Source organism: Drosophila virilis, chromosome X, assembly GCF_030788295.1.
Source record: "Drosophila virilis strain 15010-1051.87 chromosome X, Dvir_AGI_RSII-ME, whole genome shotgun sequence".
Taxonomy (NCBI): Eukaryota; Metazoa; Arthropoda; class Insecta; order Diptera; family Drosophilidae; genus Drosophila; species Drosophila virilis.
In genome coordinates, this window is record NC_091543.1 from 7,879,798 (window position 1) to 7,900,072 (window position 20,275).

Here is a 20,275-nt window from a genome sequence, read left to right on the forward strand (position 1 = left end):
TTATCCATAAATCATCAAATTATTTCACTTTGCTAAGCTTGATTTCATTCTCATAGAGCTGCACGCATGAACCCAGATTGGCAGCTGCTTCAAACACACACTCTCTCTCTCTCTCATACTCTCTATGTTTCTCCTTCTATCGCACTCTCTCACTTTCTCTCTCTCTCTCTCTCTCTCGCTCACTTGGCCACAAAACAAATCTTTGCACTAAGCAGGCAGTCAAAGCCAAAGAGCCAAACGTAGCAGCGCTTAATTTACTGTTGTGGACCGAGATGAAGACGAAGACGAAGACGAAGACGGAAACGGAGATGGAGATGAAGTTGGAGTTGGAGCTGAAGATGGAGATGGCGAGCAAACTGAACTGAGCTAAGCTCGGGCTGGAGAGACCGAGAGGTTAGCTGGCCGGACTGGCAAACCATAAAATGCATTATTATGCTAAATGACTATAAAAATCACGTTTACAATCCATTTATGCCTGGGATAATAACCCATCTCTTTTGAACTGCGGCGCAAGGAAGAAGCTCGACTGGACCTGGACCTGGACCTGGACCTGAAGCTGTAGCTGGAGCTCTAGCTGGAGCTCTGGCTCCACTTCAGTTCAAGTTGTTGTTGGCCAAAACCCTGAAAGGCAGCATTTGTTTACGCCGCGAATAATTGAGTTATCTGATCCCTGCTAGCCACAAGACAGACACGCAAAAACAAAACACAAAACACAAGCTGGCCTGCTCCAGTCGGGTATGCACGACTACCAGTTGCCCTATATCCAGCGACGAGCTGCCGTCGCCTGCATTTCAGCTACTTCCCATGCAAACATGCCCCAAAAGCGTATGGCGGTGCTTCCGCTGCCCTTGGCAGCATTTGCTATCCCAAGTAACTCGGGTATTTGTTGTCCGATTCTAATGAAATTTTCAGGACTCAAATGTGATGTCAAAATATGTGTAAAAACCAAAGACTATGGCATTACCTCCCAAAATACGTATTATACAACTCATTGTTGGTCAACATGGACAGATATCTAAAAAGTGGCGTATTCGTAGGCTGTATACATTATACGCGAGTCGACATGCCAAATTTGGTGTAGTTAGCTTTTATAATCTCCAAGATAGACTCAAAAAACAGATGATCGATAACGATATTTATCGATTTCGTGACTTTAAACTAACTTTAACTGGCTTAGCAAAAGAAACAGCTAAGCTCAATATTGTTTCGAGCTCTTCTAGTTGCTGAAATGAGACCTGACCAGATGCTGATCAAGCAGCACCAATATACATCTTTTCGAACATTTACAGGGTATTGCAAAACGGCAACAGCTCGAACGGACTGTAAACGAGACTCTGGCCTGCGCCTAGGCTAGGCACTGACTAGGGGGCAGCTGCCAGCTGCCAGCTGTTCCCCATGTTAGGGCGGGTGTGTGGGTCGGAAGGGGTATAGAGGAGGAAGGGATTGTGGAGAGGGGAGGGGGGGGGGTGGGGTTTTGCGTTGCATGTTTGGCAGCAGGTAGGTGTGGCCGGCCTACGTAGCAAATTGCTGGGGCGCATTAGAAGGCAACACCGCCCAGGCCCAACCAAGACACCCAATCTGCACACCCCTTCCCCCACCCATCATTCTCCTGCCCCTGGCCCTTACCTGGCCAGGCACTTGGTAATGACTTTATTTGGTTGCTGCGTTAATGGGGCGCAGTCGCTGCCAGCTTCGACGCCGACGCAGGCAGCGCAAATTGAAAGCGCATTTGAAAATTTTTCACACCTGAAAATTGTTTCGTTTCTAGAAGTTTGACGGACGCGCGCACAGCAGGGGCGCAGGGGGGCGTGTGCACAGCAGTTGCTGCGGCAAGTGCAGCGAATTTCGAGCGGCCTGAAAAGAGAAAAATAGAAAAACAAAATTAAATGAAAGAAAAATAAAAACACTTTTCACATAGCGCCGACTGACAAGAAAAAAAAAAGGTGCCGACCGGCGCGCTGCAATTAATCAAAATTTAATTTCAAATGGCGACGTCAGCGCCGACGTCAGCGTCGACGGCGACGCCAACGCCAACGCCTGGCAGCCGACAAAAATTGAAAAGGCCGAAGAGAAAACTGGCTGGAAAACAACAACAAAAACAACAAAAGGAAAATGTAATTAATCACGAGGCGGTTGCAGTTGCAGTTGCCTTAACAACTTGTTGTTGTTGTTGTTGTGCGTTCCTTCTTGTCTCGTTGTTGGGAAAAGTCAGCCACAACAATGCGCGCCAAGGCGCCCCCCCCGCCCCCCCCCCACCCCACCCGCTCGTTCGACGCCTTGCCGGCTGCCACTTGCCTCACAAACTGCCGCTTTTCATATCTTTCTTTGCGGCTATCCATAAAAACCGTTACAGATTGTTGTAATACTTATGATAATATTCGGGCAGCAAGTTTGTTAAGAAACTGACTGCACAAAGGCAATTAATTTCACACTCGAAACTCTGTATCGCTGGCCACATTTGTTTAAGCCCAACAATAAGCTAGTTTATTGGTCAGCAGAGATACCTAGATACAGACATAGATATGGATAGGTATGGGTGTTCGAGTGTGAGGGGCCCGACGAGTAGCTACTCTGGGCACCGGGGCTAAAGAAATATCGCACAATTACCAGTCAACCAGGCTATAACTCGAAAGTGACTGAAGCTATCTCAAAAAATCCACTTGCCCGATTTGCATATACTTCACAAGACTATGCATCCGTAATTTGGTTTCTCTAGCTACCATAATCCTCGAGATATGATCATAAAACATCATACTGAGATCGATATTTATCGATTACGTAGCAATACAGCGGCCTATCGATAATATGCCATTAACTAGACTACTTATAATCACATCATTTAACATTTTTGTGATTAATCTATTAGAATTCGCTTTTTGTTTTCATATATTTATAACTCTAGGGACCTTCATGTCAAGTTCTTATAATCTAGCTCTTATAATCTCTCTTATAATCCCTCAAAGCAGAAGCTATGCAACTACTGGTAATTAATTAGCTATGCATAGTCGATTGGCTAGGCTATGCAGTTAATTGAGTTGTTTTCGGCTTTTATACACACATTTTTAAAAAACTTCATTTCTCTTTTTTAAGAACTTTGTCAGAATTTTGTTGGCAGGATATGAGCAGCTAACGACTCTTAGATGGCGCCACTTCTTGTGCTCAAGTGTATGTTTGTCGACAAACATAACAGATGGCGCCAGGCAACTACAGTCTGTGGTGAACACGAAGTTTTGGTGAAATTACATCGGCTAATAAGTCAGTGGTGAGTAAATAAGTTGTTGAAATTGCCTTGGATGATATAGGACTTGAGCCTGCGGTGAATAAGGATAATTTTTGAAATTGCCTTGGATAACAATACTTGATTCTGTAGAGTATAACGACAATTAGTAATTAATTGAAAACTTATATCTGCGGTGAATAGGGACTATTGTTAAAGTTATTAGCTAATATAAGACTTAAGTCTATGGTGAATAAGAGCAATAGCTGAAATTGCATCCGCTTGTGGTGAATCGGGACAATTCGTGAAATATCAAAGGTGAATTAAAACATGTGACTTTAGTGAAAATTGTCAAGACTTAAGTCGTGATTAAGGAATATTTAAGAAATTGCTAAAATTGCATTGGCTCATATAAGACCTAAGGCTGTGGTGAATAATGAGCATTGAACAAATAATTAATATAAGACAGAAACCTTGTGTCAAATTGTTTCCTAATGTCAATGTTCCTGTCAACGAATTAATAACTAATTAGAATAACTAATTTAAGTTTTGACAAGTTTTAAGTGTTGTTAGTAAAACATAGGGTGAGGGGGGGGGGGAGGTACAAAAACAGAGGCGTAGCAACAATTTGGTTTAATTTTTATTATTAAAAATTTGTTATATTGCCTTTCCATTGCTCGTTTTGCCTGCGACCATTTTGTGTGTCGCGCTGTCGTTTTGGTATTCTCTTTTTCTTTTTTTTTTTTAATTTTGTTCAATTTGTTGTATTTGTTCTATTGCTTATTTAATTATAATAGACAAATAGACACTATGCAACAGGTTTTTTGTTCTAATACTTTAACAGAAAACCCAAAATAAAAAAAATAAATAAAAACAATTTGAAATCAAATTTACAAAAATATTCATATACAAATTAGACGGGTTAAACTATTAAAAGCGAATGAAAACTATGTTGCACAGTGTAATTGCTTATTTTTGCTTTCGCTATATTGTTGGTTAACAAAAAGAAATAATAGGGAAAAATAATTATATATGTTTGCGTGTGTATTATACATATAAAAAATAAATATATACATTGTGTAGTTCAATAAAATTAAAAACAATTAATATACAATAATTAAAAGTGATACAAAAAAAAAATGAATTATACAATTATGGAACCGAGCTTAAAACGTAAATAACAAATAAGTACAGTAAAAACAAATACGGATTAACAATCAATTAAATAAATGTACATATTGCATTTGGCCGGGCCGCAATTGCGCCCGCGACTGCTTAACTAATTAAATACATAGTAATAATAATAATAATAATAATTATTAATTACCATCAACATTTCTCAGATGTTTACATTGCTCTATTACGAAATACTTTCATTTCTATTTTCGTTACGTTTTCATTTCTTTGCCTGTTTTTATTTTTTTTGTTTGTTTTTTTTCTTTTTTGTAAACTTTTTCTTTTGTTGCATTTTGTAACCCTTTTTTGGGCCTTGCCAAACAACATTGAACTCTGGGCACGATTCTGAGAGCGGCTCGTTAAGGATGTGACAGGACTCTGTGGGACTCCCAACAGACGCCAAATAGATAGAGTATCTAATGAGCAAATAATACAAATAATACGAACGCGACAAACGTTTGAGCAATTGGTGAGTATTTCTCTCAGTGTCAGACCATAAATTTGCCAAAGATTTTGTTTTGAATTGTTGTACGCTTCGGTTCTCAGCATAATTGTCGGTTTCAAATGTAACATAACCGCAAATATGTTGTTAAGCGATTTGCATATCGATTCTTAATCGAATTCTCTTCATGATCGATTTATCGATTTCGTTGTATCGTTTCAAGCACTTGAGCAAATTTACAGCTAAACATATCGATGCAAATGATAAACATGATCAGTCCGCAGACTCTTGGAAAACATCTCTTACGACAAATACGTATAATTAGCTTATATATGATTATAATTGTGGGAGGAGGGAAAAAATCACAGCTAAAAGGCAAGCATATTTAAAGTTTCTTTCATTCAAGGAATTCTTCAAATCAGAATTCAACGCGCTCGCAAAATGCATCGTGCACAAAGTCTGGAGCTGGCTGTGTAAATTGTTATTATTATTAATATTATTGTTATTGTTATTGTTATTATTATTATTATTAATATTATTTGTTATCTATTATCCATTCTAGTTATGCATACTTATATACATCCGTTTTGTCTTCTGTTGCTATTGCTGTTCTTCTTATTGTTGTTGTTCTTGCTTTACTTCACTACGCATAATCATATCAATTCATATATATATATATATATATATATATATGTTTTGTTTTGCTTTTACTTTTCATTAATTAGTTTATAATTATAGTATAGCACCGAGTACAAAAATGATCAATAAACAGAGTTTTGAATTTGCCTTTCTTTACTTCCATTTGTTTCTTTGTTTCTTTTTTTCTATCAACAATTCGCATTTAATTATTTGTTGCTGCTGTTGCTTCTTCTTGTTCTGATAACGTTTTTAACTGGCGTTTTTGTTGTTGTCGCTTTATCATTTGCTTATCTGTTCGATTTGTTAAATTCTACTACTTATATTATGCAATAATTTCTGTTGCTTTCGCCTTTCACTTTCGCATCCTTCAATTTCTTTGTCGCCAAATTGTCTTGCTAAATTTTACATGGAGCCATCGCCAGATATCTACAGAAAGAAACAAATTTAAGTTAGCCATTGAGTTATATACTTATAGATATACTAGCTGGTATTTCTTGGCCCCGTTCCAGGCCTGCATGTGGCATTTTTCCAAGCCCCCACCTGCCTTCTCTTTAGCTCCTACGGTTAGCAGTCAACCAGTAAAAAAGAGATTGCTAAATATTAAATCTTGAAAATTTTCTTCTTAGAGGGATGCAAAATGATAGTCAGGCTCTTTCTCCTCAGGCTAGTCAATCTATTAGCAGCAGCAGCCCTCGACCTGCAACATGATTCACACTTTTCCCTAATCAAGCCGGCAACAAATGAACGGACGGGCTCGCTAGAGTCAAGGAGTCGGTTGCTATCGTGTTAAGCACAGAGTTCTTCTGTGGGCTCCCAAAACCACAATGTACGCCTATTTCCAGAGAGATCGGAAAAGAGCTAGCAGTCTAGGCTAGGCACGTCGACAAGCCAACATGCTTATTGATCTCTCGCTTAATATATCTAGAGAGAAAACAGACAAATATTAGCCACACAAACCACTTCACCCTGATGCAGCGGGAAGTTTCAGCCTGAAGGAAGTCGATTTCTGGGCAAAGTTTCGTCTGTCAGGCCAAGGCTTCGTTGACTACTTCCTTTATGATCAAGGTCGAGCCACTCTTGCGGGGAGTCGGGTATAATTATAATCTCAAAGATTCGTCAATCACCTGCGAGTGCGAACTGTCGCTCTCCACCTGCTCGGAGTAGCAATGCTTATAGTTAAGATAGTCTAGAAGTCTTCTTGGTAATGGCAATGTCTGTATTAAATCCTTTCGTATAACCGCCTTGAGTATAACAAATCTGTAAGCGAGAAAGAAGAGTTGAATAAAATTTTGCTCAATGGAACTTCAGATTTGGTGGACTCACCTGCACATGTGCTGCAAGCTTTGTACATGCTTAAATCTAGATACTGGATTGGTTAATTGCACGCGCATTGGTCCATGCTCCGGTCGACGATGCAGAAAGAATAAATATCTGTAAAATACAATATCAATGCAAATTGTTTATAAATATATATAATATATTGGGCGATTGTTTGTGTGTCCTTTGGCGAAACGTACCTGCCACTGCGCGAATGTTCGACCGCCTTCTCAATGAACTCGGTTATAGTTTGGGATTTGAACTTGGCATACGAGCCAAACGAGAATGTGCCTGGAATGAAGGGAGAAAGAGCGAGCGAGAGAGAGGGAGATAGAGAACGAGAGAAAGATGTAGAGATGAGTAATTATTCGGAATATATGCAATGCCTATAAAATATAAATGGGATTGAATCATTTTTCAAAATTATGAAATACGATCCAATTAACTCGTTGCTTAATCAACGAGTAAACGAACGGATTTGAATGCGACGAGTAGGCTATACGAATTCAAGCTATATTAATTTTTAAGTTTGCCTTATCAAATTTTATTTTTACTAAGTATTTAACTATCACACGTATCAAACCTTTTTCTTTCGAAACTAACGAGTAACGAGCTTAGCTTATTCGGGCCTATTGGCTCAATTTAATTGAATTGAAATAGTTATCAGTTCGAAGTCAAATTACGTTTCATGTGATTTGGCGTGCGCGTCTACACTAAACCACTTTATGACCATGCACAAAAAAAAATAATATTTTAAAAGAACGTTAAGATGCGTTATTGCTATTCTACACATAAAAGCGTTTATGTCTGTAACTTACCCTGATCCTGTTCGATGCGCACATGGCGCACGCAATTGTTTAGCTTGAAGCTCAACGAGAATATGTAATGATCATCGGAGCTGTCACGCACAATGAACGAGCCATCCGGCTCATTGGAGAGCACCTTCTCGGCGGCCTCGCTGGACAATGGACCCCAGTACCAGCCGTACTGCAAAAAGCAAAACTGATTAATACCGAGTAACGACTAACGAGAAAGGAGAAACGAGTAGGATCTAGTGAATAACGAGAAATGGGTAACAAGTAGCAAGTAATAACTAGTGCGTAACGTGTAAAGAGCAGCGACCAGCGAGAACGAGTAGCCGGTAACGAGTAAGAAGGGTGTAGGGAGTAGCGTAAGAGAGTAGCGAGTAGCAAGACGAGTAAGTAACGAGTAAGTACTAGTGAGTAACGAGAAGCGACTAATATGTAGCAAAAACTAGAGAGTTGCAAATTAAGGACAACCGCTTAAAGAGTAACGAGAGAATGGTAGTGATTAACGAATAACACTTAGCGAGTACCGAGTAGCGAGAAACGAAAAGCAAACATAAAGTAACGAGTAGTGAGTGTGTACGTACATCTTTGACTTTCTCAATGCTTGAGGTAAACTGCAGCGCACGCGGCTCCTGAGCTCCGGCGCTCTTCTTTTGCTCCTCCGGCTCCGGTTCGGCGGCGTCAATGGCATAAGCTAAAAAGCAATTGGCGCATACAATTAAATACAATTACGTCAATTATTGGACCATACACGAACCTTTCTTTGGCAATGGCGGCAGCGCACGCGACTGAAACTTCTTGCGTAGATCAGCGCTCGGCTCGCTGCGATTAAGGCAATTGTTCGCCTCCTCCGCATCCGTTGGATTCGACGCACAATTTGCCGTCGCTGTTGTTGCCACCGTCGCATTCACAGCTGTGGCATTGGCTGTTGCAGCCGCAGTCGCTGCTGCTGCTGCTGCCGCCGTCGCCGCATTGGCGCGACAGCGACTGTGATTGCTGCGCCGAAAGCGAAAGATGCTGCAGAACTTTTGCTTAAGGTTAAGCGAGAATTGTGACTTCTTTTCCGTCTGCAACAGATGCTTGTTATTGTTGTTGACCTGCTGCTGTGCATCCGATGCCAGCAGCTTGTCCGACGAACTGGGCAGCTGTGTGCCGATTGTCGTCGTGGTGACGCCGACGCTCCCGCCGCCTACGCTGAGATTCGTATTCGTGGCGGCAGTTGCTGCTGCTGCTGCTGCTGCTGATGCGCCGGCGGGTTGTTGTTGCTGCTGTGCATAATTGTTGCTGCTGCTGTTGTTGTTGTTATTGTTGTTGTTATTCAGCTTATCATTGTCTATATTATGTTTGCTCTGCTTGCTCAGATATTTGGCAGCGCTGTCCGCACCACCGCGATTGGTGCCCGCGCTGCTGCGCGTGCGCGCCGTCGTTGTGGTCGTATTTGTTGTATTGGTCGCATTCGTGGACACGCTCCAGATGGTCTCGTTGCTGGACTTGACGCCCAGCGCTTTGCCGCTGCCTGCCGTTGTGTTTGGCATTTTGTTGTTGCCGCCGCCGACGCCGCCGGCGCCAGCGCCAGCGCACCAGGAGGATTTGCCCGCATCGGAGTAGAGCGTATGATAGAACTGTTTCACCTCGTCGAGCGTCATGTGCAGCGGCTCCGTTTCGCCAGTTTGCACCACAGGCGTTCGATATTTGCCATGCTTGCCCGCCTTGTCGCCGCCATCGTCGCTGGTCTCCGGCGCCGCAGCGCCCGCCGCGTAGCGCTGTTTGCGCTTGTTGCGCTTATTGCGCCTGCTGGCGGCCTTGTGATAGCCCGCCGACTGTTTGTTGCCCACCAGCTGTTGCTTCTCCACCAGCTGCTGTTGCTTCTCCTTTTCCAGCTGCTGCTCCAGCTGCTGTTCGATCATGTCAACGGGAAACGCATAAATATCCGAATCGATGGGCACATTATAGAAATCGGATATTTCGCGCGTGAAGAGCGCATCATGCGACATCGCCTGCGTAATGAAAATCGAGTCGTCCGGCTTATTGGCCGACGACACGTTCAGCGAATTGTGCGAGCTGCTCAGCCGGCTGTTGAGCGAGTTGCGTGAATTGGGCCGCTGTCCGTGCTGATAGTGTCCATGATGCTGATGATGGTGGGCTCCATGATGATGATGATGGTAGTGCGCATGATGCGAGTGATAGTGACAATGGCTGGTATGACCCAGCGGGCTGTAGAGCAGCTGTCGCCTCTGCAGGCTGCTGTTGTCCTGCGGCTGCAGCGCCGGCTGCCTGCCACGCCCCCCATAATACAGATCATAGTCGTGTATCTCGGAGAGGCCAGCGGTATTGAAGCGCTGCTGTGCCGCCGCCGCCTTGGCGCTGGCAATGCTATCCTGTTCCGTGGGTATCGCCTTGAAGTAGCGCGTATGATCCTGATAGTAGGGGCACAAGGTCTGTTTGATTTTAATTATGGAAACGGGCGGCGGCGGCGACGGCAGCGATGGCGAACAGCTGCTCCGCTCGGAGGCAGCCTCGTCATCATCCTCCTCGCCCTCGTCCTCGTCATCGTCGTCATCATCGTCGTCCTCGTCCAGCAGATCGATGCTGTTGCCCAGCGAGCTGCTTATTATGTTGTTGGGCTCGTCGTATATGTTGTCCGTATGGCTGTTCAGTATGGAATCGCTTGAATATAAATGCTTATTAATGGCATACGATTCCTTGATCGTGCGCTCCTGGCAAAGCATGCCGCACACCGTTGCCGCGCCCGGCTGTGCGCTGACCATCATGGCAGCGGCATCGCTGCCCAACAGCTTGCTGCTGCTGCAATTGTTGTCCGCCGCCGGCTTGGCCAGCAGCAGGACCAGCTCTTGGCTGGCTGCGCCGCTGTTCATCGCTGCGCTCACCATGGTCACATCATCCTTCAGATGCTCGAACGACGATTGCGATGAGGTCCAGCGGCGCAGGCTGTTAACAATGTTCTTGGAGATGGAGCGCACTAGGGTCGTTTGCGGCGAATCCTGGAATTCGGGCGGTGGATCTATCGGTGCCAACGGCCCCTTTTTAAGCGTATTAAAGTTCTCCGCGCTCATGCCACCCTCCGAACAATTGTCCAGCGAATCAAACTGCGAGACCTCGCCGTCGCTTTCCACCATCTGCCGCAAATAAACGAAACAGTCAGCGTAAGGGAAACAGAATCAATTGTCCAACTCACCTCTATCTCGAATTTGCACATGCCAATGCGATAGGAATCGCCGCTGGATATGGAACTGTTGGTGGTCAACGGAACGCCGCTGTCATCGCTCAGCGATGCGGCCGCATTCAGCTCGATGCTGTTGGCGCTGACCAGCTCGTGGTCGCGCGGCGTTGCCGGCGGCGGCATCATGCTGCTAAAGCTGTCGCTGCTGCAAATGCTAACGGATACGCCGTTTGTCGTGCTTCCTGTGCAGTTGCTGTTGCCATTACACAGTTGATTCTGATTGAGGCTCTGATTCGGATTGCCATTCGAGCTGTTGCACTCCTTAAGCTTAATGGACGATTCCATGTTCAGTGTGTGTGCGGCGTGTGCGTGTGTGTCTGCTTGTGTGGGAGGTGTGTGAGAGTGTGTGTGCAGCAAGCTAAAAGCGGAAAGAAAATTAATTAATTGATTGATTGATTGATCAGCCAAGCTAGTTGGCTTTTCGTTTGGCACACTTTGTCAACTGCTTTGTCGGCACAAAACAAAAACCCCCTTCTACCTCAGTTTACTGATTGATTTGATTGATTAGTTCTTTGTGCTACTTTTGAATAGTTGTATGTTACTTTTTACTGATTTGATCTGATGAACGGTTCATTAGAGGACTGGTTCATTAGTTCTTTTCGCTGCTTGCGAATAGTTTTATGTTAGTTATGTTTACTGATTTGATCAATCAACTGATTGATTAGTTGCTTGTGCTGCTTGCGAAGGGTTTTATGTTAGTTCCATTTACTGATTTGATCAATCAACGGTTCATTAGAAGACTGATTGATTAGTTCCTTGTGCTGCTTGCGAATAGTTTTATGTTAGTTTGTTGTATGTTGCACACACAGAAAACCCAATTTGAAACTGTTCCGCCTTCAGTTCCTAATCCTAATCCTGGTACATGTTTGTTTGTTTATATGTCAAATGATTGTTTTAGTTCATTTGGAGAACTATCGAAAGTCCTTTGAACCTGCATCAAATATTTGAATGACAGTTCCGGTTCACACACGTTCATTTGGTTCACGGTGCGTAGTTGCGGCTTTCAATGTATTGCCAATTAACGGTTGATTAATTGATAAATTGATTAATTGATGACACACATCGCAGCGCGGCACACACATCACATGACCTTTGGGTGCGGCGACGTTGTTGCAGAGGCAGAGGCAGCAGCAGCGGCAGCGACAGCGACAGCAACAGCAGAGGCAGCAACGAATGCAGCGAATGCTGCACCGAATTGAAGGTCAATGACAGTTGCGTGCGCCTTAATGCCGCCCGCCTTCCGCCGCCCAACAAGCCGCTCCACCCACCCAACCCCTCCCCTCCCCTTTGCCGACAACCAAAGCATTTCGCACAGCATTTGCTTGTGCGCAGAAATTGTTGCCAATTTAGTAGTAGATTTTGGGCGTAGATTTTTGCTACCTTTTGGGCAAATGCGCTGTCGCTGGCAATTTAAATGCACACACACGCACACACACACGTACATCCACATGCATATACTAACACAATGCCAAAACATTTGAGTGCGTAAAAAATGCTGCGCTGTGTGTAGTACGCCTCCACACACACACACACACACACGCACGCACGTAGGCAAACACACACACACACACATACACGAAGCCAGCACCGCCCAGCAGCATCTGCCCAAAGGAGTAGCCGGGAAATGCGACGCTACTGCGCTGCCGCTACCGACGTTAACAGCATCAGCAGCAGCGTCGTCGTCGTCGTCGTCGTTTTCGTAGTAAGTCGTGCGCTGTAGTAATTTTTTTGATATGATAACTGAATGCCGCTATTTTAATACGAATGCGAGATGTCAAGCGTTATTGCAATTTGAATATGTATTTTTGGTGTGCGCGAGCGAGCGGGAAGGGGATATAACAAATAACTCTAATTAGAATTTTTGTCACTTTATATATACACAACTGGGCGCTCACACACACACACACACCGCGCAGACAGGCAGCGACGCAGCAGCAGCAGCAGCTCACATGCACGTAACACCTTTGCTTAATTTAATTATTTCTCTCCTGGCTCTCGCGTACACATAGCCAGACACTAAGGCACAGACATACACATACACACTTTGGTGCTTTTTATACATGTGTCGCACACACACACACACAGGCACACACAGAAAATGCATTAGCATTCATTACAATTCCACGGCGCATACAATTTTCATTGCACTTGCCTTTGGCTTTGGGCACTGGCTCTCTCTTGCCTGGCTGCGATTGCACTGCTACACGCCTACAGATCGCACTTTTTGCTTAACACACGCACTTTGTTAATAAACACATATTGATTGCTTGCATTTGCACACATTGCAATTGTTTTTCGGCTGCTGCTTTCAATTTCAGCATTATTTTATTCGTCCAAAACTCCGACGTCGTTTCAGCGTCGTTTCCAGTGTGACCAGAGCGCGTCAGTGATGGAAACGTCAAACTCTGTGCTTGGGCCAACGAAATACTAAAATAAATACCAGCTGATATCGACACACTTGATCCTATCGATACCAAGCATCGAAAATTTAAAATTCAAATCCCAGCATTTTTATTCTGTAAAACTACAAATTGAATACAAAAACAAAAATTTTGAGCTTATGTACTAGAGAGAAAAAGGATAAAACACACACACAGCAAGCGCTCCGTTAAATGCAAAACTGATCTCGAGTACAATCCATTTTCCGTTTAAGGCATCATGCGCAGGGCACCGTCCAGACGGATGACCTCGCCGTTGAGCAACGGATTCTCATAGATGGCCTGCACCAGGTGGGCGTACTCGCTGGGCTCGCCCAGGCGCTGTGGGAACGGTATCGACTTGGCCAAAAATGTGCGCACCTTCTCCGGCAGCGCAGCCAACATGGGCGTATTGAACAGACCCGGCGCAATCGTACAGATGCGTATACCCTGGGTGCTCAGATCGCGGGCAATGGGCAAGGTCATGCCCACAACGGCAGCCTTCGATGCCGAATAGGCGGCCTGACCGATCTGTCCATCAAAAGCGGCCACCGAGGCGGTGTTCACAATGACGCCACGCTGGCCATCCTGGTTGGGCGCATTGCTGCCCATCAGGCCGGCGGACAGACGAATCACATTGAACGTGCCCACCGTATTGATGTTGATCACGCGCTGAAAATCCTCCAGTTTGTGGGCCACGTTCTTATTGAAATTGTAGGTCTTCACGGCGGTCGCGGTGCCCGCACAATTGACCGTCAAATCGAGACGTCCGAACTTGTCCTTGGCCGTTTGGAGAGCGGCGCTCACGTCCTGCTCGGAGGTCACATCGACCGGCACAAAGACCACCTTGTCGCCCAGCTCCTTAGCCACATCGTTGCCCTTGGAGGATGGCAGATCGGCGAGCACAACGCTGGCGCCCTGCTTGGCCAAACGTTCGGCTGTGGCACGGCCCAGACCGGAGGCGCCACCAGTCACCAGGGAGACAACGTTCTGCAAATGATAATCAGAGTTAACAGCTGATAAGGGCAAACGATCTTCTATTTAATTATTGTGTAACGAGAAAGCGGCGCGTGAATGTTTGGGTACAAGGTACATGGTACACATACAGTTATTCTTAGCAGACAATTGGTGTCCCAATTGGACTTTGTACCCGTCGGCCGCATTAGAGTCGCCAACGCAATACTTAATCAGCAATATGAACCAGACAGGCATATTGTTTATTCGCATAAATACTATATACAATGCTTACCTTGAGCATATTGAGTGGTTTTGTGTTAAATCTGTAACAATTGATTAGGCAACTGCAAAGAAATCTGGAAGACTGACTACCTCTGGCTTGCAGCAAAAAAAAACACCGGTTGCTACTATGGCGACTAGGGCTGTGCAATATGTATCGATATATCGCCAAGCTAATTTGTGCGATGTTCGAAATACCATAGCAACCAAGCAAGAGATGGTACGTGATTACGATATTTTGGCTATCGATTGTGACGCGAAAGTCACATATTATCGAGTATGCTATTTACAACCAATGACCAGCTGTTTGTAGATGTAAACAATAAGAAAAATAAATATAAAATAAAAACTATTTACCCAAGTGCACAACACATATTTATTTAATAGCAGTCACAAATTTATGCCATAGCAACCAACTATCGTAACGATTTCGATAGCCGTATGCCAGCATGTAAACAGCTGATTGCTGTCACTATTGTTTTTTACCGTTGTTTATTAGGATATATGCGTAGTTGGAAACGTGTTTATATGTTGCACGGCGCGCAATGGATGGCGAAAAACGCAAATGTAGCCTTAAACTAGCCAAGCACAGAGCCATCGACAACGATGCCGAAAGCCAGATCATCTTAAATATACGTCAGCAGCAAAGTAAGTGTGAATCCGTCCGTTATTGTTAGATATTGCATACGTTAAAGTGTTTACAATTTTCGGACATGTCCACAGAGGGCACAGCCAAGCAGCCCGCGCAGGAACGGCTCAAACGCTTGCAGACAAATTTGAAGCAATCAAAGAGCATTAAAGTAGACAAAGAACGACCCGCGACCAAACGGAGCACCAGAAACAGCAGCCTGATTAGCAGCTCTCCCACCAGCTGCCCAGCCACCAATTCCGCGCCCAGCACAAGCGCCACTGCCACATTCCACAGCACACGCAAAGCTGGTGAGACGCCAGCGGAGACGCCCAGACAGTCGAAGGGCTTCTTCCAAAGCTTGAAGAACTTTTGCTTTCCGGAAAAGCCAAGGCCAGTGCCGGCCACAGTCAAGCCACAGGCCAGTAGTTTCAGTCAAAGATGTGGAGCTTCTGCTGTCCACAAGTCGGCCAGCGCTTCACACATTGGTGCTAAGAATGCCTGGGCCAAGCCCACGGCGCTGCTCGATGCTAGCAATAGACTAGAAAGGAATCGCTCCATAAGTGGTAAGCTATTATTAACCTGTCCAAGTGAGCGCTGGGCTCATGTGTTTTGCTGCCCTTAGCCAATCAGCGCCTGGTGCAACTTCGCGAGTCACTGCAGCAACAGCAAAAGGAGTCCAACAACAATAAATGTGAAACAACATTGCCCAGCAAGAAGCTGCCAACAAACCAAAGAAGCGTCAAGACAAGCCCATTGCCCGACGCTGTAGAGCCCATGGATATAGACTGGCAAGAGGAGGAGGACGATGCAGCAGCGAGCAGCAGCGCTACAGTGGTACGTAGCCAGCCTATTCGTACATGTACAATAATTTGTCATTGTTGTTATTAATAATATAAAATAATTTACAGGTTTCCAAGAGCCAGCATGATTTGTCTTTGAACAAGAGTCACAACGAGTCGGAGCAGGAGGATATATCGGATATTAAGATGCAGCGTCTGTTAACAACTGGGCAGGATTTGCCCGCACGTCGCTTGGATCACATGTACTTTGTGCTGGACACAAATGTGCTAATGGATAATCTGCTGTTTGTGGAGGATCTGTGCCATGTGGCATTGGGCGAGACAAACGGCAGCATGCTCTATATACCGTATATAGTCATCAAGGAGCTGGACAAGCTCAAGGACAGGCGCGATGACAACGAACTGAAGCGTCTGGCGGCCATTCGCGCCATACGCTATTTGAATAAAAAGTTTGACGAAAGCCTCAAAATACAAGGTATGAAAACTTGATTGTGACTTTAATCGGCAGCCGATTTATATATGTACATTATCATTGCGCTTAGGCCAATCGGCGCTGGAGGAGGCGGACCATTTGATTGAGGTGGACTGCCCGGACGACAGCATTGTCAACTGCTGCCTGCAGCTGCAGACGCAGGTGCCACACCTGATGCTGCTGACCAACGATAACAATTTGCGGCTCAAGGCGAACGCCTCGGCCATACAAGTCTCCTGCCGTTCCGATTTGCTAAACGATTATCGGCCGGAGTTTGATGCACTGCCCTCATAGCGTACGCTAAAGCATCCGGCGAGGCAAAGACTGCTGCTTTTGTGATAGGCATTTGCATTTGTCGTTTGGATGCAACGACGCTGCGATAGACGAAAGATGAAGTAGGAACCACTGCACCGCTGACAACATAAAGTACAATCGCATACACATGTGTACGTGTATATACATACATCAATATAAACACCTAAATGTATGCATATGTACATTTCTATCTATTTGGTTTATTCATATACACGTACATATGCATATACAAACATATATCACACAAGTTGTTTACTGAATCGTAAGAAATAAAGTTTTTACAATGAGATGCTGTTTGCACTTTGATTGCGTTTTCCATTTCCAGTTTATAAGCCCTGGAAATGAGCTGGCATTATATTTCCTCTCAATGCTCTTGTTTATGCTTGAGACTTGTTTAAGGTTTCCGTTCCATAAAAAGAGATAGCACCCGCAGTATTGAGTCCGAGACAGCGATTCCATCGTTTGCGCAACTTCCATGCGGCAAAGGGGATTCAAAATAGTCATACAATAAAATTCTTGAGCTATTGTAAATAAATATTTAAATAAAATAATATATTTTGGCGATCTTTCGATTTGTAAATCTTTATTCCCGGATCTCGAGAGATTTATAGTATAATATATATATTGAATCGCTTTTAGATCTTGAGCAAAAAATAAAAATGAGAAAATATTTACGAAATAGTTAAATCATGCACCGGATCCAGGGAAAATTGTAAGGTACACGAAATGGAAGACTTAAGGCAAAGTTATAAAAACAAGAGAAGACTAAAGCACTTGCCCGATGATATTTAAAATGATTTAAGCGCTGCTGTCATATTGAGGCGATAAACTAGTATGCCCATATATCTATCAGGCGACGAGACATCAGTTATCTAGGGAACAGCTCGAGATAGGCAGATAGAAAGAAACTGAAATATTGATACGAGGACAGAGCGCAAAACAGTTTGGCAGCGTATACGCGTGTCGGTGTGCGTTGTTCTTGATAAATAATTTATGAATTTCGCTTGTTTAACTTTAATTAGGCGAATTCCAGCCAACGGCGTCCTCGCCTTATCGAAAAGCAAATAGCCGTGCTTCCGCTGCCTGTGCCCGGCCAGTCTTTGGGTGCTTTAGGGGTGCAGCTCCAGCTGCTTTGGCTTTCAAAGCGCGCCGATCGCTTGTGGTGAACGGATTGGTGTGCAACGCGAAGGAGCAGAAGAGCAGAAGAGATTGGCGAATACAATATTTGGGTGACAGCGACAAGTTTTATTGCCTGGCACAATTAACTTAAGGCTATATAAAAATTGTATGTACGAACTATATATGTGTATATATATATATATATATCTTTTGTGTGTGTATGTGTGTGTGTGTGTGTGTGTGTGTGTTTATAGAGTGTGAATGTGTGTGAGGTTTGCTAATTTACAAACTGGCGAGTTAAGCAGTGAAATTTGATTAGTTTTTCCCCATAATTTGTTATGTCTTATTCGTTATTTGTATTTGCTTTTTATACACATTGCAATTGTAAACTGATATCGTTCCAAACGCTATGCCGCTCCCACTGCTGCCACAGCAGCGCCGCCCGATGCAGTGCCATTAACTGGCGCCAGCCCCAGGCCAAGCTCCTGTCCTACAATTTTCCATCACCGGCGCCCAGTAACTGCATGCGCTCCAGCTGCTCGGCGAGCGCGCGCTGTTCGCTGGTCAAACGCAATATCTCCTGCTTCTCTTCGCTGGTGTGACCCTTCCGCTTGGCCCGGTACTGCAGCATACGTTTGTAGCACTCGAGAATTTCCTGATCGATTGTATCCAGTTTACGTTTCAGTTCGATGCGTTTGATCTCCTCGCTGGCGGCGGCGCGCAATCGTTTCAGCTCATCGCTGTTGAATTGCGCCACGCTATTTATTTCGGCGGTGACGCGCTTTATCTCCAGCAGCACCTCGTCCACATCCTCGTGGGCGGCCATTTCGCTGGCATCGATCAGTCCGCTGTCCACCAGCTCCTTTTTCAGTCGCTGCTCAATGCCCACGCCGTGCTTGAGCATGGCCAGCGAACGAAAATTGCCCGCGGCAGCTGCGACGCCGGCCGCATGGCTGGTGGTTGAGGAGTGTGTGTTTTCGTTGCTGCTGCTATTGCTGTGCTCGCCAACCGCCGCCTGTTCGCTGGGCAGCGATTCGTCCATTAACGCCGAGACGAGGCGTTGTGTGAGCGGCCCCGTTATGCTCTCCTCCAGCATACCATCCGCTTTTTTCAGCATGGCGCTGGCATTTTGAGATTTCTGACGTGCACCGCCCGGTTGCAGCGTCTTCATATCCTCCTGCGCCCAAACTGTGGAGTAGTGCGGTCCCAGCGTGGGCACCGGCGGCACTAATGGTCCACGATATTGCTCTAGTAGATCATCAATCAGTCGCAAATCCTCATTGGTCAGTGGCATGCAATAAGGCTCAACCGATAGCCAAAACTTGTTTGGCATATCGTTTTTAGGCATCGCCACCTTAGGCAGTATCATCTGTTGTGATTGTTGCTGTTGCTGTTGCTGCTGCTGTTGGATGGTGGGCAGCGATACATAGTCCATGCTGTCGTCCGTGTGCACAGCCAGCGGACTGTTCTTGGCCATGTGCTTGGAGCCCTGCAGCTGTTGCTGCTGCTTGACTATCGTCATGGATGAGTGTTTTTTACGTACGCCCGTTGGTTCGTCACGCAGTTTCCTTTTGGAGTTGGTCGCTTGCGCTGGGCTGCCAATGCCGCTGCTGTTGCCGACGCTGTTGGCGCCCAGACCCAGCAGTCCATTCAGCATGCCCGCATTTGTGGGCGGTGAGCAGGGCGCCATGCGCTCAAATTTTCGACGATCCTGACGCTTCTCATCCTTGTCCAAGCTATCGTATTCAGCCTTTAAAACGCGCGCACGCAACGCCACATTCGAGAGCATTAGCTCCAGTTCCAGTTGCACCGCATCCAGATCCTCTGCAGCCAAATGCTCGTCCGCGGGACGCTGCAGTGCGACGGTCAGCGTTGGCAGCTGCTTAGGCACATCTCTGCTGCGTATCAGCGGTATTATTACGCCGCTGGGCGTTTGGAAGACATCCGGATCGGCTGTCGCATGGGACGCTGATTTGCTAACGCTGCTGCTGCTGCTGCCGCCAGCGCCGCTCGCACCTGCGCCGCCGCCTGTCCCGCTGGTGCCGTTGGTGTTATTGTTTGCAAGCAGTTTGCCAGCTGACATGCTGTAGCCAGCGCCGCCGCCGCCGAAGTGGCCCATCTTTAGATTCTTAACGTTCGTACTCATTTCCAGCAGTGGAAACTGCGTAGTTTCACGTGTCGTCTAGTTGCGAAATTCGTTGCAATTTATTAGCGTAAAAAACTCTGAGAGCAAACTGTGAGCGAGCGTCGCTTGCGATTTCCAAGAACTATTTCAATATCGCGGAGCATGGGTCGGGTTATCGATAGTCCGACTATCGTTGCGTTGGCAACGAAACGCGCGATATTTGCTGGCACAATTAAATGCACAACGAGCGTATTTAATAAATTTGCATATGAATGAATTAGTTGGCGAGAGGATTGTGCGCTCTATTTTAAAAGAATTT

General features: G+C 45.3%; 4 protein-coding genes across 4 annotated transcripts; 1 reads left to right on the top strand and 3 right to left on the bottom strand.

Moving 5' to 3' along the window:
* Window positions 1–4,240: 4,240 nt before the first annotated feature.
* Socs16D (Suppressor of Cytokine Signaling at 16D) lies at window positions 4,241–13,220 on the bottom strand. Its single transcript, XM_032440731.2, has 9 exons — window positions 12,994–13,220; window positions 10,797–11,199; window positions 8,358–10,737; window positions 8,185–8,294; window positions 7,610–7,778; window positions 6,992–7,082; window positions 6,798–6,905; window positions 6,599–6,731; window positions 4,241–5,900 (listed from the first exon to the last, which is right to left on the bottom strand). The coding sequence occupies exons 2-9, from the start codon at window positions 11,124–11,126 to the stop codon at window positions 5,877–5,879; spliced, it is 3,345 nt and encodes a 1,114-aa protein (XP_032296622.1). The 5' UTR covers window positions 11,127–11,199; window positions 12,994–13,220; the 3' UTR covers window positions 4,241–5,876.
* A 108-nt stretch (window positions 13,221–13,328) lies between these two features.
* On the bottom strand, window positions 13,329–14,664 carry scu (hydroxysteroid 17-beta dehydrogenase 10). Its single transcript, XM_002056956.4, has 2 exons — window positions 14,508–14,664; window positions 13,329–14,248 (listed from the first exon to the last, which is right to left on the bottom strand). Exons 1-2 carry the CDS (start codon window positions 14,514–14,516, stop codon window positions 13,490–13,492), a joined length of 768 nt encoding a protein of 255 aa, XP_002056992.1. The 5' UTR covers window positions 14,517–14,664; the 3' UTR covers window positions 13,329–13,489.
* A 239-nt stretch (window positions 14,665–14,903) lies between these two features.
* Window positions 14,904–17,001, top strand: Swt1 (Swt1 RNA endoribonuclease). The gene is made up of 5 exons (XM_002056957.4): window positions 14,904–15,142; window positions 15,218–15,688; window positions 15,748–15,959; window positions 16,034–16,400; window positions 16,468–17,001. The coding sequence occupies exons 1-5, from the start codon at window positions 15,040–15,042 to the stop codon at window positions 16,689–16,691; spliced, it is 1,377 nt and encodes a 458-aa protein (XP_002056993.1). The 5' UTR covers window positions 14,904–15,039; the 3' UTR covers window positions 16,692–17,001.
* Window positions 17,002–17,936: 935 nt separating this feature from the next.
* Window positions 17,937–20,106, bottom strand: Ada3 (transcriptional adaptor 3). The gene has a single exon (XM_002056958.4). It carries the CDS (start codon window positions 19,975–19,977, stop codon window positions 18,322–18,324), a length of 1,656 nt encoding a protein of 551 aa, XP_002056994.3. The 5' UTR covers window positions 19,978–20,106; the 3' UTR covers window positions 17,937–18,321.
* Between the last annotated feature and the right edge of the window lie 169 nt (window positions 20,107–20,275).